This window comes from Podarcis filfolensis (assembly GCF_964270895.1).
Source record: "Podarcis filfolensis genome assembly, chromosome: 4".
Classification (NCBI taxonomy): domain Eukaryota; kingdom Metazoa; phylum Chordata; class Lepidosauria; order Squamata; family Lacertidae; genus Podarcis; species Podarcis filfolensis.
The window spans coordinates 33,273,346-33,286,965 of record NC_139607.1 but is presented as its reverse complement, the minus strand read 5'-3'; the positions used below and the strand labels follow the sequence as shown (position 1 = coordinate 33,286,965).

The following is a 13,620-nucleotide window of genomic DNA, read 5'->3' as shown; positions in this document are numbered from 1 at the left end:
AACATTATTTGTCATATCCCAGTTCTGCGGATTGAAGTGGTCGAGTGGCACATATGGGATAAACTGGTCCCAAATTGTTAAGGGCTTTATTTTATAGTAACACCTACTAATTGATCAGCCTGCCAGTGCAGATCTTTGAGCAGAGTTGCAATGTACTGACAAGGTCTCACTCCTGCCAGCAGTGGTGCTGCAGCATTCTGCATTAACTGCTGTTTCTGGACCCAAGTGCAAAGGAAGCCCCACTCAAGATTCATTGCAGTAATCCCAGTTTTGAAGTCACTGGTGCCTGGACTACTGTGGTAAATGTCTTCCATTCCAGAAATGGCCGCGCCTGTCACATCAGCCTCAGCTGGTGAAAGGTGATCCTAGCTATCAAGACTACTTAGGCCTCAGGGGAGGGGACTAGATACAGAAGCATATCTGCACCTTTAAGGATAGTGCAACTGGCAATTGGCCAATTTCTTACATGCAGGAACCATTCATTCACAGTGCCTCTTGTCTTCCCAGGATTCAGGCTCACCTTATTTTCCACCCTCAATCCCATCCCTTTGTTAGGGCACCATAGCCTTTCCTTGATTCAGATGCTGTGCAGAATTAAGACCCAAATCTCTTAATGACTGCTCCAAATAGATACTAAATATTATTTGGGATGAAATAGTGATCTGTGGCACCCCATTGCCTAACTGCCAGAGAGCTGAAAAGCACTCTCCTAATGCTCCTCTGGACTCGGTCCCAGATATAGGACAGGATCCACTGCAACACAGGGTTCCCAATCCCCATCCCATGAAGGGGATCCAGGAGAATTCCATGGCCGATCTGTAAGGTGTCTGAATTTTTTTCCTTCACCGTCTCCCCACCTTTTGCATTAAGCACCCCAAATTTGGTAGCCATATTGCTCTCTCTACTATTTTAAAGGGAGATCTCAAACATCTGACTTTATTGAGCTACCCTTAATGTGAGGAGGAATGTAACATTATTATTATTATTATTATTATTATTATTATTATTATTATTATTATTATCATCATCATCATCATCATCATCATCAATATGCCACCTTTCATAAAATGATCTTAGGGCAGTTCACAGAATAAAATACAAGATAAACACAAGTAAATAACTAAACCAAAACAACAAAGCAATAACCCCCCCAACCGTTTTGATTGGTTAGCTGAACAGGATGAGTTTATTGATTCCCCCCCCCCCCACTTCCCCAAAAATCTAATATTAGGAAAACTCTGTAATAATTGTAATATGCGATATAGTAGATTCTTCAGTATTTTAAAACTCAATGTAAAGTTTGAACACATAACATGGTAAACGTGTGACTTAGCCACAATGCAGAGATGGTGACCAGTCCTACAATAAGCAGTAGCATTTTGGATTTGTTCATCATGAACCCATGCTGTGCTGTGAAAGAGTTTTGAAACCTTAAAACTTTTCAAAATCAGATTGTGATATGGAATGGAGACAGATGGACAGGGAAACTCTGAAGTTCAGTGGTGGTGGTGGTGAACTATTTCTTGTTGGTGCAATACTTTGGGTGCAGCTGAAGTAGCTCTACAGATTATAGTATAAACTTGTTGCCAGTGTTCTCCCCCCCCCCCGCACCTCCCTGTGGTTCTCCTTTTTACAGTCTGTTCCACCCTTATCTCTTCCTTCCTCCAGCTCTTCTTCTTTCTCATAGTATAACAGCCTGTTCATTTTTGAGAGATAAGAACATTCCAAACACAGCAGCCTTGGAGCCATCTTGCTGTGTAGTTTTGTGCATTGCTGCTATTTATTTAATTTATGAATCGCTTTCCCATAAAACATTCCAAAGAGATTTTAGTGCTACAGCAGGTAACATCTTGCTGTATTGCAACTAGAAATCTTTGTAATTGGGGAAACAAATTCCCAGTGAATTTTGCCCAAGGCATTGTGTATCTTTTATGACTTGTAGGGATACAAGAGTCCAAATGGCATCGTCTTATGGGCAGCATTCTCAGCCTTTACAAAATGAACAGGCAAAACAACAAACCTGTCCACCTTTGATGTAGACCAGGGTGGCTTCCGCATACTTCACTGTCTTGCTACTCCTATCTTAACAAACTAATATACCGTACATTTCTTCTGGTTTTGTATTTTCTCCTTTTCTTATTTACCCATGTGGTTTGTTTTTTTAATTAACGGACTCTCTCTTCTTCCCCCTTTTTTGCCTCTTCCTTTTCTGTTGGTTTTTAGCTCTACATGGTCCGCACTATGGCAGAGTCCTTGAACTCTGCTGAGCTGTTGAAGCAGCTCAGATCTCTGGGAATGGAAAAGTTATTGCATGTGATAAACAAGTTTCTGAGGCAGTCCTACATCTATCCCACTCTTTTAAACTATGGTGGTAAGGCATTACTTATTATTTTTTAATAGTGTGGTGACACAAACTGTTCCATTGCAAATTGTGGGGCTTTCTTCTTTCTCTTTCTCCCCTCACCGCCTTAGGTTTAATGACTTTTGAACTTCCTTATCAGGTTTCAGTTTGAAGTGGAGCAGTCTTTGCGTTGGGCAGTGTGCATCCGCAATGCTGAACTAATGTTCCATATTGTGTTTTTCCCCCCTGTCACGAATGTTCTGTTCAATAACACAGCTTTACATGGTGAGAACCATGTTAGAGTCCCTCATTGCTGACAAAAGTGGCTCCAAGAAAACTTTGAGAAGTAGCCTTGAGGGGCCCACCATATTGGACATAGAAAAATTCCACCGAGAGTCTTTCTTCTACACTCACTTGATAAATTTCAGTGGTAAGATACACAGATGATCAGTGTCCAGCTTTAGCATGTCCTAATACCTCTAACATAACCTGGGAATATGTTTCCGATTTTGTGTGGCTTACTTTTGTTTAAAAACGATCGCCTGGCTGCTCTTAGAAGCAGGGATTCTGGGCGACATGGACCCCTTGTCTAATCCAGCAAGGCACTTCCTATGTTCTTAATGAGTTGGAACATTGCAAATAACACTGGAATTAAGAGGTTAGATGCTTCATATGCTTTTCCAGTTGGCACAACTTTCCTTTCTTCCTTCGCAAAAATTTCAGCGTAATAAGAGGTCCCAGTATTGAAATCTGCTTAAAATGGCAAAAATGTGTCTGCTAAGTCCTTTTTCTTCTTCTTCTAAAGAGAGAAACCTAATGCCATGCCTTGGGTAAAACAATTTTCTTTGTTTTGGCTGCCATTCTCTCTACTGTTGGCTGTAATCGGAAGCATGTTGTTTTAGTGGATTCACCTACTGACATGTCTCTAGTCTAGTCGTACCACATTGTGTTGTCTTTCCAACTCATGCTGTTATTGGAACTCTGCTTTGGATGGGAGGAAGACTTTATTCATGTTTATAGTGTTGTCGAAGCGTAATGCTCTTCTCTTTCATTAGCCCTAGTGCCCTTGTTGTGCTTCCCGAGTTCAGTGATTCCCAAACAGTGAATTCGGGACCCTCTAGTACCTTTTGAAATAGGTCCACCACCAGCAATACTGGGCTCGCACAAATCAGAATGACAACAGAGCAGACAGTCTTTGCTCATTTCTGCCAGCTGCAATAAATGTCCATAAAAGCAAGGCTTCCTATATGCACACATCAGACAGGTTGCTGGAAATTTCTCTGTACCCAGCCCTAGTAAATGAATTGCCAAGGCTGAAAAGGAGACTCCTTAGAGGTCTGAGGTATGCACTTTTGAAGTTTGGGAATCACTGCTCTAGTCGACTGAAAACACTGCTGCTATGATGAGCTGGAAGGAACCTTTGACATATCTGATAGTGTCTTATGAGCAATTCCGCTTGCTGTAATTACTTTCTGCCGCTCCATATAAAAAAAAAATTGTACTAATTTTGATCAGCACATGCCATACGGAGTGAGAGAATTCCACCATTTAATTGAGTGAATAGAAGGATGACAGATGTTGCAAGACAGGCCCCTCTCTTCTGCACTTCCTTATTAACCGAAGCCAGGAAACGTGGCATTCATGGCACTAGCACAAGCTGGGAGACCAGTTTAGAATGTGTGGGCATGCATGTGTGCGCCCCTAAATTGTCTAGTTGGCCATTCTTCCAGTAGTGTTTTCAGTGATGAAACCATTTATGCTTCTGCTGGGTGGTTGTTGATAGCAGCTGTATTTAACTTCGTAGGTTCTCCATTTGAAAACCGGTTTTGGTTTCCTTTCCATGCATAACTCTAGTCACCATCTTTCACTTTTGTTTGTTCATTCATACAACACCTGCACCGCTAGAATAGTGCTGTTTCTGTGTGTATGTGTGCTTATTTTCTCCCTCACAAGAGTATTGATTCGGTATCATTTCTTCTTTCATAAGAAACCCTGCAGCAGTGCTGTGACTTATCCCAGCTGTGGTTCAGGGAGTTCTTTTTGGAGTTGACAATGGGCAGAAGGATCCAGTTTCCCATTGAGATGTCTATGCCTTGGATTCTGACCGACCACATTTTGGAGACCAAGGAAGCATCAATGATGGAGTAAGCCTGATGTGATTCTATCACTTTTCTTGTTGAGTAGTAGATGCAGAAAATTCTGATGACGATGAGATTAGAGGCTTAGTGGGGTAGTCTAGGTAAGCAGAATAGGAACCTCCTTTTCAAGTAAGAAGTTGAAGGAGGACAGGTGGCCCCCAGAATTACCTCCTCTCCACTCACCCAACTTCAGATTGTCGGAGCAGACAAACATCCCCCCACCTCCTGGATGCTGGGCTCTGTTGCCTTCTCAGGTCATCTTCAGTACTTTGCCCTAAGATTTTTCAAGACCTCCGTTGCCCACTTTACTCATGGGCTAAGGATGGGTTCTGTTTTACCAGTCATTTCCCTCTTTTTCTGCTTGTAACATTCTTCCTCCACTTCTAACAACCACTTTAGAGCTCCTTGGTTTGGTTCAGAAGAGCTGCTAGGGTACTGGATTGCTAGTGCTCAAAAAAGAACACTCTTGACACATTCTTAGCTACCTCTAGTCAGTCTTTGTGCCACAGAAGTTCCCACGGCCTTTTCGTTTTGGGTAATGTATGTAATATCGGAGCATCCCTTCTTCCCACTTGTAGTCATGATGGTTGGAACTGGAGTATTTCTACATTGTGACTCATCACCAGCTTTGCACAACTATATGCTTGCTAGTTACCAGAATTTTGGAATGGATAACTTTTGCATTTTGTTGATGGTCATTTATACACTCATTGTATTCATCTGTGGCAAGTCTATTACGTCAGGGGACAGGAATATTTTACACGTGTGCCTGAAAAAATAACATATTCTCTTCTTTTAGATACGTTCTGTATTCTTTGGATCTTTATAATGACAGTGCCCACTACGCACTTACCAAATTCAAGAAGCAGTTCCTCTATGATGAAATTGAGGCAGAGGTAAGATAATTGAATCTGTGCTGATGGTTGAAAATCTGTTCAGCATCAGCACATGCGATTGAGTTTATTATTAGGTAAAGATGAAGAGATAGTGTGAGGAGAACCTGAGTGAATGACAGGCACACAAATGCATGTTCATAACTCCATAATTTGCATGCAGGGAACAAGCAGTAGTGAATCTAGCACACAGACATTCCTCATGTCTAGGTCGTTGGAACAAGATTTCCTGCCACCCATGTGTGATATTATTTTATTATTAAATGCATTTTCATTGCCTTTCTACTCACAAAAAACCCCAAGACAGTGTACCATTTAGGCAGAACAACGCAGGTTAAAATACCTAGTAGAACAAAGCCATTATTAAAACCAGAGAGTGGAATTTACAACCCATCAAAAGCCTGGTGGAACGAAACAGTTTTTACAGCCACCTAAAGCTGCTCCAGCCCTAACTTCCTGAGGGAGGGAGTTCCACTGTTGGGCATTGCAGCAGAAAAGACCCAGTTGCAAGTACGACCAAGCTTCTCTGGGTGGTGAGTTTGAACTGACTCCATTAAGAAGAGTTGTGCTTGAAGCTGCACGGATGTGCGAAGGCCTATACAAGCATAAGAAACTGCCTTAGACTAGGTCAGACTGTGCCTCTCTAGATCAATGCTGCACATGCGTGCTGCTTGTTGGTGTTGATGTGGTGTCCCCTTCATGTATGGGGCTCAGGGCAGTCCTGTTTCTCCCCCGCTTCATGCACACATACTCATTGCCTACACCCTAAAAGGGGGGGGGGGCCTGATGCAAATGGAAAATGTAGTCTACAAAGGCTGCAGAAGTAGATTTCCAAAGGGAAATGTGCTTAAGTAAATACTGTGTTTTAACTGAGGAATTCATATGTCTTCAGGTCAATTTGTGCTTTGATCAGTTTGTCTACAAGCTGGCAGACCAGATATTTGGATACTACAAGGTGATGGCAGGAAGGTAAGTAGTCATGTTAAGCAACTTTTTAAAGCATTCATGTTATGATTTTTGAAATGCAGCTTTTCATCAACTGTTCATCAAATGTTCTCCCTTTCCAAATAGCCTGCTTTTAGATAAACGGTTAAGATCAGAATGCAAGAATCAGGGAGCAACGATTCCCTTGCTAACATCTAACCGGTATAATACACTCCTAAAGCAGAGACATGTTCAGGTTAGTAAGTATATGGCATTCTTGGACTCCCCCCCCCCCCCCCGTCTTAATTATCTCTCCTTCAACCTCACTGTGTTGATGCTTGAGGCCTATCTTACAGTTGCTTAAATGTACGAGACACAAACTTGTTTTTCGATCAACTTGGCTTTGGAAATCTTTTGGCAAAGTCTCTCATGAAAGGGTCTGAAAGTAAACCTAGCAGCTGAGTGGGTTGTTTTAAGTCCTGGTTTAAGTCACTGATTTGATTAAAGTTTCCAGCTTTGTTTTCTGAACAAGCAAGCATTCTAACTGGGTGCAATTAAAATATATAGTTGCAATTCAGGAGACTTTTTGGATGGAAGATCTAACAGGATGATCTACTCTAGGTTGGCAAATGTTTCTGACTCCTTGTTTAATGATAGCAACAAATAACAAAGAGGCTCTGTGCTTCCACCCAAATAGGCTGCTGAAATGCAGAGAGCTTGAAGGGAAAGGAATAGGGATTGGATTTGGATGTGAAAGGACTTCAAGCCCAGTTCTGGTACTGAAAGCCAGTTCATAGACTGATCACGCCCTTGGAGGCACCTTAATTCTAAATAATTGCTCCCACTAAATCAGGAAGGGGTAACTTTGGCCCCCCGATGTTACTGAACTGTAATGCCCAACATCCCTGGCCATTCCTGATAGGGCTGATGAAACGACATCTGGAGAGCCAAAGGTTCCTCACCTTTGTCGTAAATGAATGCCAAGAGTATTGCTGTCCCACTGAGCCACTGTTTTGCATCAGAGTCCAGTTGTTGGACCAGTTGGGTTTTGTTCTAGATCCTTCAAGCCTGTAGTCTACCCATCTTCTGATTTATACTACTCAGGACCAGAATACATAACCTCTGCTCATGCAGCCCATCTACCTTTTTGCACTACAGAATTTAGATCTCCTTAAGATAGCAATTGTGAAAGTCCTACTTTCTACCTCTATACATGTATGTAACAGTGCTAAGCAACAAGGAACCCTAAAACGCAAGTGCTGGTAGTCAGTAGGCAGAACATTGCACAGAGAAACTAGGTTTCTGTGTAGTTTGATTTGCTAAGTATCCATAATTTGCTCATTAATGTACTGTAATGTATAGAGCAATCCTAATTCTTCCTTAGCTGAGCTGCTGCTGCTGCAGTCAAAGATGATCAGGGCAGGGCGGAATTTTTTTCTTTTCTTTTAACAATGATGTAAACAAGATTGTATCCTATATAGGATTGCATTCTCTGTATAGATTTGGGAAACTTGTGTGTCTGTCTCTCTCTGTGTCTGTGTACCTCTTAATTTGATACAACAATTCGGAATTTCTTTTGCTTCAGCTTCTTGGTCGGTCAATAGATCTGAACCGCCTGATCACTCAGCGAATTTCAGCAGCCATGTACAAATCCATGGAACTAGCCATCGGTCGGTTTGAGAGTGAGGACTTGACCTCCATCGTCGTAAGTATTGAGGCACATGAGTGCTGCTCAGTTTCATGTGAGGTCAGGAATTGGCTGAAGATTTCAAGTTCAGCAGCGTGTCTTAAACCGTTGCTTTCCTAATATTGCACCAGGTTAATGAGGGGAAGGGGGGAACTCTTTGTAACATGGCACATCTCTCCCCCCCCCCGCCCCATCAAATGTTACTTTGTCCTTGACTGCTCAGATGTACTTGGGATGAGAGGAGGTGAAACAACTCCAATATTTGTGAGCCTGGTTTTATGGCACGGCTAATGGGAAGCAAAAGTTGAAGAGCTCTTAATGTCAGGAAGTGTAGTTTTTAGTTCAAGAAGCTCCTTTTCCTTAAACCTGTGTTAATAAAATATAGAAATTTCACCTGTGGGCATTACTTGGGTCTCTGTGGAGACACATAAACAAACCCTTCACATGCAAAACTAAAGTTGTCTGCTATTAGGAAGAGATTTTAAATACGAAAGAATGGTAACTCCTCTCTGGATTTTATTCTGTCTTTAAAAAGCATGTAATACTTGACTGTTGGCTTATAAACATGTCCGGATTTTTGTGGTCACATTCTTAAAGCTTCTGTTTCGTTGTAGACTTTGGCAAGATTTTCAATGCGCCCTTGCCTCCCTCTCACTGTCTCTTTCCTTCCTCCTTTATTTATTTTTGCTTCTTCTCAGGAATTGGATGGACTGGTTGAAATAAACAAGTTGACACACAAGCTTCTGAGCAGATACATGACTCTAGACAGTTTTGATGCCATGTTTAGAGAAGCCAACCATAATGTATCTGCTCCATATGGAAGAATCACCCTTCACGTCTTTTGGGAGCTCAATTACGATTTTCTTCCGAATTACTGCTACAACGGGTCCACTAACAGGTTAGTGTGACATATTGTAGTGTGTGTGTGTGTGTGTGTGTGTGTGTGTGTGTGTTTGTTTAATTGCACTTAGCTTCACTGATTCTGAATCTACCTTGGTTTGCCAAATAGCTACATCTTAGCAGTTGCTCCACAAGCTCAGAAGCTTTGTTAAGAGCAAAAATTAATTTTACTCTGAATACATTGGGATTAAAAAAAAAGTGCATTTTTAAACAAAAAAACAAAAACCTAGCCTAGGGTGCTGTGTGTTCAGGTACTTCTAATTGTCTTCTGAGGGAAAGATTACACTAAGCATGCGCGATCGCTTCCTTTTCAAAGAAGAAAATTAACTCCCTGCAGCTGCAGTGCTCAGTGTGCAAAGAGGAACTGTTGGCTTGTGGCCTAAATATTTAAGAATATACAGTATAATAAATTACGAACAATTTGGTTGCCACCTCCAGCTTCTTTTCATCCAGCAAACGTCAGATGATTTTACATGTTTTCCCCCCCACACGCATTATTACATATACGCTGGTAGTTTTTTTTTAATTGTTCTCATCATGTACATTTAGTGGAATGTCATCCTCTATTGTAGCCTACAGTTTTATATGATGAAACTGTTATGCATGAAGAGGAAGCTTGAATTACAAAGACTTGGTTGGAGGTTATTTAAGCAGAACAGACTATGTAAAAGAAGTAGGCCCTAGGTCGCGTTTTCTATGCCTACTTAAAACTCACCTGCTCACCCAGCTGTTTTCTGGCTATTAACTTGCTTATAATCAGTATATATTTTTCTGGGGGTACTCAAAGGTACACAGCATCAGCATCTTCCCGCGTCCCCCAAATGTTAAAAATGTGGCACTTACTGTAACAACTTCATGGTGCAGACTGGCACCTCCCCCCCCCAAGAACACCTGCATAGGTGTTCCCTGCCAACCCTGTCTCAAAGCAAGTCCTCCTTGGCCACACACAGCCTTGTTCTGTGTGATCGAAGTAGGAACAACCTACATTGGCATGCTATAGATGGGACACCTGGATTCCTTGCAGGGAGGTGTACCATATCACAGTGTAGGACCAGAATAAAGAGTGTTTGGCATGCTGTGTATGCAGGTGCTGTGTATGTAAAGCCAATCCTGGGATCTGTGTGTTTATGTGCACACTGGGTCTTAAGTTTACTGAGCAAAAGTGCATTCTTAATTGGGTGGAGGAAATTATAGTCACTGCCTGACCTATTCTTCAAACAGCAGCTGAACATAGTTCTTACGCTTACCAAGTTCTGATTGTTGTGCCCTGGAGGTCTTTTGGGAAGAAAATGACCTCAAGTCTTTCATAAATATCAGATAGATCTAAATAACCGTGTGCATGAAGGAAATAGCTGCTAGCTTCTACCACAAGAGTACAGTATAGGATGTGAGTGGCGCTGTGGTCTAAACCACTGAGCCTCTTGTGCTTGCCGATCAGAAGGTCAGCAGTTCGAATCCTCATGACGGAGTGAGCTCCCGTTGCTCAGCCCCAGCTCCTGCCAACCTAGCAGTTTGAAAGCATGCCAGTGCAAGTAGATAAATAGGTACCGTTGTGGTGGGAAGGTAAACGGCATTTCCATGCGTTCTGGCTTACGTCACGGTAGCCCGTTGTGCCAGAAGCGGGTTAGTCACTGCTGCCACATGACCTGGAAAGCTGTCTGTGGACAAACACCGGCACCCTCGGCCTGAAAGCAAGATGAGCACCACACCCCATAGTTGCCTTTGACTGGACTTAACCATCCAAGGGTCCTTTACAGTATAGATGCTCAACAGCAGTAGTCTTTTCAGACCTGGAACCTCCTTTTAGTCTAAGCATGTTTTTCTTATTCTCCCGCAGCTCCCCAATTTATTTGTATGGTAAATATTTTTTTATGGTAAATGTATTTATTTGTACCAACCCTTTATAGCAGTTCTCAGGCTTTTACTTGTGCAACCTCTTGAAACAAGCCTTTACACTAGTGGAGTGTTGCACTAGTGGGTTTAGCTTTACTTGCCTCAGCAACCCTCCGGAGTGAGGTACATTTTCTGTCACACATTGGACACTGCCCTCATTTGCACCTTATCATTCCTAAGGAAAATTGGTTGTTCTAACATATTTAAAAAGTTCTTCTCTCCACACACACAATATATATATATTTGGCATTCAGCCGCTAACTCACTGGGAATTCTTAATTCTGTGTAGTACTACTTGATGCTAGAGAACTCAAGTTTGCAGGATAATCAGTTAGATACAGTGGTACCTCGAGTTACAAACGCCTCAGGTTACAAACGCTTCAGGTTACAAACTCCGCTAACCTGGAAGAGTTACCTCAAGTTGAGAACTTTGCCCCAGGATGAGAATGGAAATTGTGTGCTGGCAGTGCAGCAGCAGCAAGAGGCCCCATTAGCAAAAGCACGCCTCTGGTGAAGAACAGTTTCAGGTTAAGAACGTACCTCCAGAACAAATTAAGTTCGTAACTAGAGGTACCACTGTATATAACAATAGGCAGGTTATACACAATCACTATATTTATGGCCTTAGCTGCTGCATCAGCTAGAATACGTACATTTAATCTTTTGCTACAAACATATTTTATTGAGCCAATTGATTGTTTTCGCTTAAAAAAAAACCAACAGCTGCAAACTACACCCATTTTGTTCTGTGAATTTTATATTGATTTTAAATTGTTAACAGGCTTTTCTGCATTTGCAAAAAAGCTTTTTATGACTAGGGTCAAGGATTGAGGTCATTCCTGAAAAAGCATTACGTTAAAACTGCACTTTAAGCTGCACTAACTGTTTGTAATGGTTTGCTTTTGATAATGAAATGAGATTAAATAGTTGGGTGGTGTGCTATTAAAGCAAGTGGACATTTACTAATTGCATTGATTTGTATTTGGTCTTCTGTGCATCTATAAGACCAAATGTGAAGGGTGTTGATTTGGGAACATTGGCAAGGAAAAAAGGAAGAGAGGCATTGGAATCAACAGCAAATGCCCATGGTGCTCCTTACAGGATGTGCAGTAGCATGATGACCAGGGCTTTACCTGAAAGTAAGCCCCACTGAATACAGTGGGACCTCAGGTAAACATGCCTACAGTTACGCTGTAAGAGTGTGAGTTTGAAGTGGCTTTAAGCAAGCTACTGTTCCTAAGTCACAGCCCCTAGGCTGAGGTGCTATATAAATAGGTAAAGGTAAAGGGACCCCTGACCATTAGGTCCAGTCGCAGGCGACTCTGGGGTTTCCGGCACTCATTTCGCTTTATTGGCCAAGGGAGCCAGCGTACAGCTTTCGGGTCATGTGGCCAGCATGACTAAGCCGCTTCTGGCGAACCAGAGCAGCACACGGAAACGCCGTTTACGTTCCCGCTGGAGTGGTACCTATTTATCTACTTGCACTTTGATGTGCTTTCAAACTGCTAGGTTGGCAGGAGCAGGGACCGAGCAACGGGAGCTCACCGCGTTGCGGGGATTCGAACTGCCGACCTTCTGATCGGCAAGTCCTAGGCTCTGTTGTTTAACCCACAGCGCCACCCGCGTCCCTGCATAATAAGCAAGTTATGTTCCTGTTTTGTCTTGGATATGTTTATTATCATAAGATTTGCATTTTCCTCACAGAGGAAATAGGGGAGTGGGGGAGAGAGTGCTGCTGTACTCAGGTCCTGTTTGTGGGCTTCTCGCAGGCAACTTTCGCCATTGTGAAAACACTATATGTAGATGGGCCACTGGCCTCATCCTTCAGACTTTTCTATTGTTCTTATGATATCAAGAAGGAGCACTTTAGAGCTCCTTACTCATAATGTGATGGTAATCTCTACAAAAACAAGCCTATAAGGTAGGCCAGTACAGTGGTACCTCGGTTAAGTACTTAATTCGTTCCAGAGGTCTGTTCTTAAGCTGAAACTGTTCTGAAGCACCACTTTAGCTAATGGGGCCTCCCGCTGCCGCCGCACCGCCGGAGCACAATTTCTGTTCGCATCCTGAAGCAAAGTACTTAACCCGAGACACTATTTCTGGGTTAGCGGAGTCTGTAACCTGAAGCGTATGTAACCTGAAGCGTATGTAACCCGAGGTACCACTGTATTACTTTCCAAGGATACTAGTCCACTTCTGTTTGATCCTTTTACTGTTTTTGATACATCAGTGTTTGGAGTAATAGTTTGCGCACTGTGTTCTTGTACCACCTTGTCCAGCTAATGCAGTTTAGAAATATTATTGCCAGTGCTTTGTACAACCTGTCGATAAACATTCAGTAAATATTTTGTAGTTGTATTCAGTTTTATTTAGATGGTGCCTCTTTTGTCTGAAAACTCATGCTTGGAATTGTACAGCCTGAAAGGGAAATGAAAACACTTTAAAAACCTGGGTGGTGTTTTTGTCAATTGCTCCCCCCCCAAAAAAAGCGTTGGTAACATTTTGATTTGTGTAATCTACTTTACGTCGACTGCTTAGTGCTCTGCTGATGAAAATGAGTAAATTGCTAGGAAAGTCATCATCCAGAGATTAAAAAGTGGCATGACCTGATTATATTGATGCATGCCAAAAAAACCCCTACAATTTAGCAACATAGCGTAGCGAAGTAGATTTTGGTGAAATAATTTTATCGGAGAAGCTAGAAGGAAAACACATCAGACTGAAGGCGAATCTGCATTATTAATTTGGGTATTTTAACTCTGTAGCTAGTCTCTCTTAGCTGTTTGAACATGTGAGAGAAATTATAAAAGTTATCTGAAGTTAAAAACAGGGAATGTTGGTGGG

General features: G+C 42.1%; 1 protein-coding gene across 1 annotated transcript in view; it reads left to right on the top strand.

Moving 5' to 3' along the window:
• CYFIP1 (cytoplasmic FMR1 interacting protein 1) overlaps positions 1-13,620 on the top strand; it is a 56,862-nt gene that overhangs the window by 23,520 nt on the left and 19,722 nt on the right. The window contains 7 exon segments of the mRNA XM_083610421.1: positions 2,618-2,771; positions 4,329-4,485; positions 5,279-5,375; positions 6,265-6,341; positions 6,444-6,552; positions 7,882-8,001; positions 8,682-8,887. Of these exon segments, the coding sequence (XP_083466547.1) occupies positions 2,618-2,771; positions 4,329-4,485; positions 5,279-5,375; positions 6,265-6,341; positions 6,444-6,552; positions 7,882-8,001; positions 8,682-8,887 (920 nt within the window).